Source organism: Ciconia boyciana, chromosome 4 (genome assembly GCF_034638445.1).
Source record: "Ciconia boyciana chromosome 4, ASM3463844v1, whole genome shotgun sequence".
In the NCBI taxonomy this organism is placed as follows: Eukaryota; Metazoa; Chordata; class Aves; order Ciconiiformes; family Ciconiidae; genus Ciconia; species Ciconia boyciana.
In genome coordinates, this window is record NC_132937.1 from 22,378,165 (window position 1) to 22,390,477 (window position 12,313).

General features: G+C 38.5%; 1 protein-coding gene across 6 annotated transcripts in view; it reads right to left on the reverse strand.

Moving 5' to 3' along the window:
- Positions 1–12,313, reverse strand: part of UBAP2 (ubiquitin associated protein 2) — a 69,533-nt gene that overhangs the window by 36,712 nt on the left and 20,508 nt on the right. For 5 of the 6 annotated variants that reach the window (XM_072858734.1, XM_072858732.1, XM_072858733.1 and 2 more), the window contains 3 exons: positions 11,574–11,628; positions 10,265–10,368; positions 3,779–3,831 (listed from right to left, as the gene is read on the reverse strand). In XM_072858734.1, the coding sequence (XP_072714835.1) occupies positions 3,779–3,831; positions 10,265–10,368; positions 11,574–11,628 (212 nt within the window). The remainder of the gene's footprint in view (positions 1–3,778; positions 3,832–10,264; positions 10,369–11,573; positions 11,629–12,313) is intronic. The other variant, XM_072858735.1, reaches the window with a different exon arrangement.

Genomic DNA, 12,313 nt, shown 5'->3' on the forward strand with positions numbered 1-12,313 from the left:
TGGTTAAATATTAAATTCTTTGTAATGTCAACAGTTTCTGACACTCATATAACCCAAGATAAGACTGTGGCCAAAACACTGATGAATCTTGAAAACTAAGCAAATCGAGGAGCCTGAGGATGTTTGTGACAAGGCAAAAGCATGCTTGATGTACGAGAGAGGAAATGTTCTCTTCAAGTGAACCAGCATGCAAAACAAAGGTCTCCAGATACCAGCTCGGCTACACTGAAGTTTACACTACACCCTGTGGCAAACTCACTGCCACAAGCTCCAATCAAGCACCTAATTCAGAAGTCTGCTGGGATTACAGCATTTGTCAAAACACATACTTCGTGCAGTTGCAGATGAAAAATTTTATTATGCAGATGTATTTAGTATTTCTTAGTAGTAGTATTATTGGCTCCTAACAAAGTTATTTACGCTCACCACACGCTACACTCGCAAATCTTTCACTGAGGCTCTGGCATTTTCCCAGAACTGAATGAACGGTCGTGAACCATTTGTAAATGTCAGCCTCACAAGGGTATTTTCTCCGTCTGCAGTGAAATGCCTGTGCTTTTCAGCTCCTGTTCCTATGATAAAAATCATTCTCCAATCACCAAACAGACAATAGGTTTAACAACTAGCTACCAGCTCCTATGGCCAGTTGATAGGTGAAGAGAACAGGAAGACATCCTCATAAAAACTCAACATCAACAAATCAGAAATAACAAAACCTTATTACTGTTTTGATATGATGTACTGAAGTTATAAAAAAATAAAACAAGTTCTCGTGCTGCTTCCTGGTAAAGGAAACACTCCCGCTAAAATATCCTTTTTTTCTTTTCTTTTCTTTTTTTAAAGCATTGCTGTTGTTTCAAATAAAAACTAAGACTACCAATATTGTACAGAAAATGTTTGCCTTCATCCACTTTCCAGCAATTTGTATGTATTCTATTTCTCCCCTTCTGATAGTTTCTGTAGTTAAACTTTATTTTCTTTAGCCAGGAAAATACAATCACAATTTTAACAGGAAAACCCAGAGACATCTACAGTACCTCAACATTTGTCTGGTCCTTCATTGTCCATGCCCTGAATATCCCTTTAACAAAATACAAGCTCCTATTTTCACTGCAACTAGTTTCCACTCTATTTAAGAGCATGCTGACAACCTACTATACTTGCTCAATACTCACTACTAAAGATAAATACCAGCCAGGACTATTAGATCACAAAAATCTAATCCTTCTCAGGTCAAACAACATTAAATTTCACTCACCTGCTCATAACTTGTATCTGACTAGAGAACACCACATTTAAACAAAAATATTCTTCAGAAAAACATCTGGTCTTTATCTGCAGACAGCAAATACATTAGCTTCCTTGGTTGTTTTAATAATTAGTCATGCTGCTAGAATTGTTTATTATACATTTAAATGCATGGCTCCATTTTCCAGCCACAGGTTCATATTATGCCTTTGTCTGCCAGACTAAAACCAGAGCCCATTATATGCTAATAAAGTAACCTTTTCAGATTCAGTAAACTAAAAATCTCACTCTCAAGGACCTCTTCTATCAGTAAATACTTTTCAGCTATTTTCCACAATTTTTGTTTTGTAAAAGCAATGAATAATTGGATGCAGTACTTCAGAATCAAGTTCAGGAGAGTCCACATACAGAAATATAAATCAAGAATGATTAAGAGACAGGGAAGAGTGTCTACAGGCAAAAAGACTACAATAGCTTTTTTTGCCACAGCATCAGCCCTTTAGGAGATCATGCTGAGCTGCTCTTTTTGCATCATCCACTACAATCCTGAAAATTTTTCAGGTGCTGCTTTCCAGAAAACAGCCCCTTGTTCTGGAGGTGTGCCTTTATTCCTATAAAACAAATGGGCACTTGACTATATTAAAGCATTTTTCATTTGAACAGGTCAAGTCTAGCAAAGGTCCAGATTTCTCTGCATGACTGGCTTACTTTTAATTGCCATTCCAATAATTTTTTGATTTCCTACACCTTTTATTCAGCAGTGATTTTATTTTTACTTCCAAATAATTGATAAAGACACTAGATGGCATCTCGCCTGGGATTGGATTCCTTTATAGTCCTCCTAGAAATGCCCATGTTCAATAAGGGTCCTCCTGCAGATTTATTTGCCAAAACTGGTAAGGCAGATTTTAATCCACTTAATGTGTTTTGTGATAGCATGTAATTATTTTTAGAAAATATGTAGATCAAATCTCTTACAAAGACGTAGTCTATCTTCACGGTTAACTTGTAATTTACTTAAAGACCAAGATCAGGTTTATTTGAAGTGGTCCCATTTTCCATAAAACTACACCGAATGGCACAAGCCGTATTCTTAAGCTTCTCTTTTTTAAAAATCAGATGAATCAATTTTTCCTTTCTTTTGTTCCCAGGCATGTTTTGGGCTAACATGTCTGCAGCTCGCCATTTCATTCACTCTTTCTGAACATCAGTACATGAACAACTTCCTCCTAGACTACAGGGATTTTTCCAGGACTCTAAAATTAATAAAAATTAACAACAGGCTAAAGATTTCATCTGCTGCTCTTTCAAGATTCATGTGCAAACTACTCAGGTTTAATAATTAATTTTTAAAAATTCTATCCCTAGTCAGCATTGCTCAACACCCCTCCCGTACTACAAATGCTGTATTGTATCAAACAGAGGTGAGAAACAAGGCCAGAAATTTTCACTATCCTTAGCCCTTAGTCCACCTCTAGCATACACTGCAGGAAGAGAGTACAGGTTTAAAAAATATGCCAGCTTTTGATTGCAGTAACTGATACAGAAAACCTAGGAATTTTAGAGTTTCTTTTAATTTTCTTGAAAGACACAGCCCTTCCACTAGGTAAGGACAGAGTTTTCATATCTGTTATATGAAACATTCATGCGTATCTAGAGATAACACTGACAAGCCACCCTAGAGGAGGCAGCAAAAGGGATGACTTCCAAGATAATCTCTTACTCTTCTGAAAATAAACTTGAAATAATGGATACTCCTAGAAAAGATTAAAAACTTCTTAAAAGCTAAGTTTTCCTTTCCATCTTCTTGCTACCTTGTTTGTTTTCTGAACTGCTTAAGCTTTAATACAATAACTGAAAACTTAAAATCACAAATGCAATTTTCACATGATGATCACTAATGCCAAATATTTTGCAGACATGAAGATATCTCTTGCCTAATAAAGAACGAGAACAAAAATTGTAGTACCTTAGACAGCACATCATGATGAAACAACAGGAATGAAGCAATTAAGTGCTAACTTCAGCATACTACTAGCTGCTTTTTTTACTATTATGAACATGAAGTGGCCAAGTGGAACAATTATGCAGATTTCAAACAAAAAACATCAAACAAGGAGTCTAAAGTTGATAGTAAGCTTCAGTACTTAATTACTTAAAGTCTTGTGATAATATGGCTTTAAATTCCTACACAATAGTAGGGGAAAGATGCAGCTAACACCCATCAGCATCAAGCAGTGAAGAACTATAATTCACAAATACTTGATTTGGGATAAAACTTAAAATTTTATTATCTACGTATTGTCCACCCAGCAAAATAAATTAATATTTCTTGAATCAATTTTATTTTAAAAGTAAAATTATCTAAATATATTTTTTTTAAACAGGAATTACAGCAAGAAACATACTAAGAAATATCATTGCATGCATACAGCAAAGTATTACTTCAAACATCTAGTTTTTTGAAGACAACACAGAAACTGTGAAAAGGGTAAATAACCAATCAGTCTATCCAACAAGGTACACTCACATCTTCATTCCAGTCTTCTGCTGTCCATTCTTCTATTGAGTTTTTCCATGCTCCTATTGTAATTTGGGGAAGGAAAGAAAACAGTTACAAGCTAAAAGCACAATGTCGTATTTAAACCCTTCTGCTTTATAAGCAATCCTGTTTTCATTATTAGTGGAACACAAAGCGAGGAGATGGTGTTTGGAAACATGGGAAGCTCTAGAAAATTGGTTTGAAGATTTAAAATTTTGGGAGTTCCCCCTCCCCTCTGTTAATTTTTGATTTCAGGAACTTCTTAGCCACTACGGTACCAGACATAATTTGCACAAATGCGTGTCTGCAACCAGTGATTAATCCCAAACATTGGAAGAACTTCCTCCTACATCCCCAATGACAGTGAGAGGTTACTCAACCCTCCCACAAGATCTCCCAGCTTCATGCACAAATTCATACAGAACCTGAACAAAACACAACCACAAAACATGCTCCAACATCCATAATACTACTTTCAACATATTCAAATTCCAGACCCAACCTATGCCTCTGGAGGCTCCTTTCCAACCCATTAACTCTCTCCTCAGGGCAGAACAACCCCAATCCCTTCCCCTGATATAGCAATTTTATTTTAAAACATATATAATGGCAGCAGAAGAGTCAATAAGTGTCCACCATAGCTGCAAAACATTTCTTCCCATAACTTGTGGCAGAGTTTATTTGGCGAACATTAGAGCACAGCACGCAGTCCCCAGCGTGTGGCAAGGGGAAAACTACAGGAAATGATCCTTCGGATGCAAAAACCTGATCCCTTCCATAGGAAACAGCAGGCACAGACATGCAAAAGCAATAAATGGACTGAAGGGCCTTGCCACCAGCGTAAGCATAGGGAAGGTTATCCCAGCAACAACCAGAGCCTTCACTGAAACTACATAACCACGAGCGAAGAAAACACCAGCAGTAAAGTTCCTGCTACCACCACCTTTGATCAAGTATAAAAGCGAAAGAACTACTGCTTTAATCAGCTCCTTTTACTTAACCAGGAACCCTTTGAGACACATACATCCAGAAACAAGCCCCATGAAGACAGCATCAAATCCAGTTCATACTAATGCCATCGCTACATTAGTGCATATTTTCATACACCTTTACAAAGCAGCATCTTGGGCAGAGGAGGGTCGAATGGCACTAATCCAGTGAGGCAAACAGGCCTACCACGAAGATATACACATGGTGTGGAGAAGAGAGAGGGTTTATACCTTGGAATCCAAAATTATTTGGCAGGTCTCGAGCAAGGTAACATCCACTCTTTGTTGGCTCTGTGGAGCAATATAGAGTTGCCTGAAACATCTTGTGCTCACATGTTACCAAACAGCCCCTAACCAGGAGGTTTCTACATGCTGCAAAATATGGAGGCACTTGAAAAATAACTAATAATCATATCCAAGCACAGCAAAATTACTACAATGCCTCAAATTTCTAGGCTAATCCACACATTTCCACAGAAATTTTGGAAAGGAGGAAAAGTCCAATGAGCAGCAGTTTTTAGAGAAACAGTTGATTTTCTTTCCCCTCTCCTGATCAGCACAGGATCCCTTCCTCCGATATTTCTTCTTTAAAGAAATACATCCTGGTATTTGCCCTGCTTATATTTATCTCCCATCAGTCTGAGCAAGGCCTGCCTCTGTAGAAGACCAACCACATGCTGGTGCCAGAACTCTACCAATGAAGCTCAGATTCTGCTAAAACAAACACAAAAAGAGCTCAGACAAGTCAAGCCCAACTCTTGAGCATCTGCCACCACTTTTAGGAGATCGAGCCTGTTTGGAATAATACTTGAGACGTTTTCCTGACATACAGTTTAAACATTTATCTCTTGCTCCTACTTATGAACATGGTTTTGTGCATTTACTCTTTTTAAATATTGAACACAACCCTTCACCCTTTTATTAGTTTACCCAAGCTGCTAAGTTTATTATTGTTGCTTATTAACACTCTACCTTCCCAACTGAATGCTTCCAGCCTCAGTTATTACACTGCTCTTCTCTACATTAAATGCAGTTTGCTAAAGCCTTCCTCCTATTGATGGGATTCTAAGTCCGACCTTGCCACAAGTGTATCTATTTCCTTTTAGTCCAAAATCCACCTTGGCATTATTGCAACTCCATATATCCTCTTCCCAACCTTTACCCCCATGCCTTGCAAAGCATAACAATTTAAGAGTTCTCTGTTTTCCACTGGCATTATGCTTTGTGTTTTCAAGGATCCTTGTCACAGCAGCTTCAACCTAGATGGCTATCTCTGACTCTTTCCAGTTTCCCTTTGTAACAAGTTTAGTTTTAGAAAGTTATAAAGCCAATAAAATGCATACTGTATGTTTTTGGTAAGTCTTCAGCTATTTTCCTCCAATTCCTCACTTCCTGTCACACTATTTGATTTTTGTTCCTCTTTTGAATAATTGGCAATAAATATTAGCCCCCAAAAATTCTATTTTTGGTTCTATTCTATTCTAATAATTCTATCCCAAACTTATGTACTAATCCTTTTCTTCCGGATTACAGCCACATTCTAGAATGACTCAAATGTCCTTAAAATGTTCCTTCCGACTTTTACAGCAGTTCTAAACAAACACCAACTTCATTGTAATTTCCAAGCTACACAATTCCCTTCTTCCGCCTTGACAGTTACACTGTAATTTATTTTTTCTTTCTTGTCATTCTTCAGTTTCAGAGTCATTTAAGGCTGCTCATAACCAAGATAACTAAGGAAGTCTTTCTGTGAAATTTATGAAACTCTATCAAAGTAGAGGTATCAGTAAATTACCAGAATACAATACCATTTTTATAGCCTACTTGGAGAAGTGACCACCTCCAACATAATTTATTTATAAGGACTGCTGTGATTTGTTGTTCAGGATCTCCCACTGACTTGTACATACAAAAATGTAACATACTAAACACTTAGCATGCCTGTAAGAAAATATCAATCACGCTGTTCAAGTTAACTCCCTTTTGGATGAAGACTGGACATTTTGCTTCCTCCCACCTGTCCCTTCTCTTTGCCTTTCAGTTGTACATTACTTCTATAAAAATTAGGATGCAGGAAAACCAATGCTGAATTATTTGGAATACCATTACACTTAAATGTTATGAACCATTAATGATTCGCCTTTTACTCTCTTTTTATTTCAACCAACACCACTAAATTTTACCTCCACAGAACCAGCTAGCTTTTCTATAGGATTACACAATGGTGCACCTAGAAACACCTTTCATCCAGGCTACTGTGATTCTCTGGCATCTGCCACAATTCAGGACAAGAGGTTTTAGAGTGCTTTCGGAACATGTATGGGGGCAACTACATTTTGGAAACAAGTAGTGCATTTTGTTTTAATTGAAAATGTTCATATTGATCCTCTCCCAGCACTGGCTTAAAGAGGTAATACTTAGTAAATACTCAGAACTCCACAGAGAGTTTCTATTTGCATGACGTCTTCAGAAAACATTTTAATACGCAAAACTGGTTTTGCTTCTCCAGGTAGTTGTCCAGTTATCTCCTTTTTAATGTAACTGCAGATGAAAGAGACTAATTTTCCAAATAGCTAGTATGAGCTAATTCTTTCTTTCTTTTTAGATGAAAGAAGAAATGGGACTGGGTAATGAGGAATAGAGAGAGGGATTTCCATCCTGCCCTTCCTCTCTGTATACTCTTACCTGACATCCTTCACTAGCCCACTGCTGGCTTTATGGGTTTCCATACATATACATCCCCCTCATTCACATCTTTAGTAACTCCACATTGGTAACTTATTTATTACTGGGACTGTTGATTTGTAACTAACATAATGGCACTGTAAATTAAGGGAAAAAACCAACTGAATGCTAATATTTGTGATTAGCAAGCCAAATCAACAGCTCAACTTTGTACAACGTGCTTCCAACCCCACACCTTGTCTGCCACTTCTTCCTCCTACCCCTGCTTCCATCTTCCTTCCCAGTACTCTCTCTTCTGCTTTAAAACTACTACCCCAGCTGCAGTGTCCTCTAATAACCCCCAAGATGCTTTCCACCACAAGGCTGAAAGTGCTTCCCACTTGGACAAAACTAAATGATTCAATTTTAAAGCCCACTCTTTTTAAAGAGATCTCTTCTTTTAGGCTCAGGGACTGATTTCAGGCATTCCTACGGCTTGTCTAAAGAAGAAACACTGTACAATAAAACACTCTTCCTATAGTCACATATAGAGACACATTTTTGTTTTGTCAGTTATGGTGCCTTTTCTATTTGCACTGAAAGTAAATTAAGATTAGCAGCAAAAAGGCACTTAGCACCCAAAAAAAACATGCACACTTAATTAGTTTACTTTCAATTTCCACCAACCAAATGATTTTGCAGGAACTCCCCACACTGATACTCATTCATTCATACCCCTAAGAACCATTATTCTGACAAGGTCAGGGAAAATTCCCAAATGCCCCCTCTCACCACCTTCTCCATACCATGCTCCCCAACTTTCCATACATGCCTTAAGTTGTGTTACTGAAGTTCAGTGCAGTTCCCGGTGACATGTGCACAGCCTAAGAGCAAAAACACACTTGCCATCCAAAAAGAAGTTCCACACGTCAACTAGTACACTTTGAACTTCCACCACTATGTTTTCTCAGCGGCAAACCCCTCACGTAGACACATTCATACTCTTATGAGGATGTGTTTAGCCACAGCAAGCTACTCTTATTCCCAGGCAGAATTCTTCCATTATTGAAGACTGAGAAGATGCCTACAAGAAGGAACAGAAGTTGCTATAGGGGCGGCACATGAAGGCTACCCAGAGTTAGCAGGGCGGGTCACAAAACATTCAAGCTCACTTGGGAAGTGGAGCACAAGTCAAAGTCATCTGTAAGCCACAGCCCTCCAGTTGTATTCATTAATAACTAACCAGTGAATTTTCTACCTCTGGTCCAGTCTCCTCATGCCTTTCTTGTATGTCTTCTTTCTTTAGCTAGTTAACCTTATTGCTTCTGCAATACTTGTGACAACATACCCTGCCCGCTGCTACCATATAGCAAACAACAGTATCAGTAGTCCTAGAGGAATTTTCAAGTCATTAGGTGTCCTTCTAACTTGTTATCTGATAAACTTATATGAAAAACTAACATGAGTGAAAGTAAAAGTGCATTTCTGTTTGCGCTACAGCACCAAGTCATTTCAAAAGTAGCTCCTTGGAAAGATGCCGTATTTGGCAAAAGAGCTCCCTTTCAACAACCATTAATATACTCAGTGCCACTCTCCCACGCTGGACTAGAAGGCACTCAAGAGTGACAAGACAGCTGCCTAATAAGCCCTCCTAAACTCTAAGCCTGTTATTGTCTTCTCTGATTAAGTGGAAGATGGCTTGTGTGAAGTTTAGGAAGCTGCATCTCAACAGGCTCACAGCAGAGCTCAACAGAGCACACCCTGGCCTCCAGCATCAGTCTTTTCCTTCCACACTTGACACAGGGGTTGATGAAAAACCAACTGAGTAGGCTTCAGCAATGAAGAGATCGGAAGAGTGATCCTTGCTGAGATTAAAAAAAAAAATAAAATAAAAAATCTCTCTCCCTATCACTTGGTGGTTCCCAAATGTGGACAATAATGTACATGAATCTCTCCATCCTGACAGAAGGTTTCCTTTGTCTTCATCTCCTGTCACAGAATATGGGAAGCAGCAAAGTATCCTGTTTTCCCAATTACAGACAAGCAGGTCACATTCTTCATTTCTGAATCACCACGAGACCACTGTTAAGTGGTTCCTTTCCACACTATGCCTGTCTCTTGCCTACTGCTGGGAGGGCGGTACTTCACACTTGAAACTTCATACAGAAACACACAGCTGCCTCCATCTTCAGACAGGCACACTGCTCTTTGGCTTCCATTCAAGTGCCTACTTGTGCTTTAGTTAATAATTCTTCTCTTCAAAGGTGGCAGATCTTGGAACTCTCCTCCATCCCAGAGACTCACATCCTCACATTCCTGCATTGTACAGGTGGGGCTTCCAAAGCCATCCCAGTGTCACTGAGTGAATTCATATTTGTAAACTATTTTTCTTTTCTTTTTCTTCTTCTACTTAGATTTTCACAACCTATTGCCCAATGCCTGTGGACCAATCACTTTTAGTAGGACTTACACTCCTTAACTATATTAGGTGAACTCTTAAGCAGTACTTAAGATATCTGAACAGTTCTTCACATACAAGGTTCTTCCAATAACTCTTCAAATCCCTTTGTCTCTCAAGGGATTGTTAGTACTAAACCAAAAAAATTGCAAATTGCCTTCCCTTCATTCTAACCAGAGAGTCACTCAGGCTATAGCATGTGCTCTGCACATTAGTAGCAGTTAAGCTATAAAAATGAACTAGTATCTGTGTCATGTGAGATGTATTCACATTTTCAGAAGTTAACACTAACAGAATGGTTATTTTAACTACAATTTGCTACAGGTCTTCATTCCAATCCTTCCACTTCTTGAAGCATCTTACCAGTTCCATCATCTGCATCATTCTGACCAGTCTCCCAAATCTCTGATTTTGTCCCAAAGCCATCAGTGGCAGAAGACTCCGTATAGTCTGCAGGGTTAAATGTCCTAGAGTTTTAAAAGTTAAGAAATGGAAGAGAACACATGGGTCATTCAATGAACACAAGCGTCATAATTTTTAGCTGAAGTTGTATTAGATTTAACATCTCGATTTCCACATAATTTATCGTGATAGTTTTGACTTCAAAAGAAATTTTTCCTCTATGAGCAGACACAGATAAAAAAGGGAGAAGAGAGAAAAGAAGTATGAGGAGGAAAAAAGTGAGTAGATTGGAAAAATAAAAGTTCTGTAGCGAAACTGAACCAAAACAACAATTCCTGAAAAAGCAGTTAGCAGCATACCTACTCCTCCCAGTCTTATAAAGCATTAGTTTATATGCACAATGATAAGCCCTCTCAGCTGACTGTTACTCAGCATGTGGCTGACCGATGAGAAACCAGTATCATATCCTTTCAGAGCACCAGACCTGAGCAGGACAGGAGTTGCAACATCAGTAAGATTATTTCAGAATGCGCTCCTGACACCAGTGCCAAAACACACAGATGCAGCTAAAAGGTGAAAAAGGATTACAGAAGAAAAACCTCTTTTCAGTTTATCATCTACAAGTATGAACAAGAAGGATTATTAGAGAAGTAGAATGAGCCTTCCGTTCATCATGACATCACCAATATTACATGAAATGTCATTAAAGGCAAACACTGAGTGAAAGTAGTGGAGGCTACACCTCTATGAAGCAAGTTATTCCAACTGAGAACAAACTTTAAAGCTGCTGAGTAACTTCTTTTGATACTGTTTTAGGGTCCACATACGTCCAAACATCTAAAGCATGAAACCTCAAAATCAAGAGAAAGTTTGTAATTGCTAGACTTTCTGGTTTTATATAGAACTTGCACATTCTACATTACACTGAAACAAATCTATTTTTAAGTTGACCTAGGACTATATGCACCACACAAAATGTTCAGCCTCCAAGGCACTATGTGGCTGCCACTGATAGGCACAAACAGGTTCTCCAAGTTTGCAATATTATCATTGAGTGAACATACAATGGGTTTGTATAGGTGTGCCTACTTAGAAATACTGGTTTAAGACAAAAATAATCCATTAATCATCTAACAGATTTGTGAATTTTTGCATCCACATTGGTTTATCAAACATACAGCAGTATTAATACATACAGTGGCAATATTGTTAATGAATATTGCCACTGACTTTGATCCTTGCCAAAATCTGTGCTCTGCATGTTTCTTACCCCATGCCTTGGGCTGAAAACCTCCCCGCTCCTCTCCCTCTGCCACGTCCAAACCCTAGGAGAGAAAACACCATTTAACAGCAACAGCAGAGGAGCCGCCAATCACTAGTCTGTCACATTAGAAAATACTACGGTTGAAGAAGAAAACTACTGGAGTTAAAGTTAAATATCATTTACTTCCCAAATTTCCTTACAGGAGAATTTGTTTCCCTAACACACGCAAGTAAGCCACAGTTCATCTACGACTATGTGTTTCAGTAGGACTTGCAATTCTTTGCTATCTTTTCTGTATCTAGTGAAGTAGCTCCAAATGCCAAGACAAGGACTTACCTAAAGACTCACTCCAGATGAGGCTGTTATTGCCAAATCGTTACACATTATTCAAAATGTTGTCTCTACTTTCTCACTTTTGCCTAAAGATGCCCTAGAATCCCAGCTTCCCTGCGTACCCTGATCGCTCAAGAAATACCCTGTCACTCCCTGTCTGTGAGGAGAAAGTTTAAATACTCCATTTGTTTCCTTCTCTGACTCAGCCCACCTGTCCACCCAATCCTCCTGTGCTTTTGCCAACCTGCGACCACACATTCCTTCTGTTTCCCCCTTAATCATAGTTACTGCCATGAAAATCACCCAATTCAAGTTACTCAGATAACTTCCTTGTTATCACCCACAGGAATATTTATTTCCATGTTAACAAGAACAAATATTTATTGCCTCCAATTTTGGTTACCAGCCTCAGT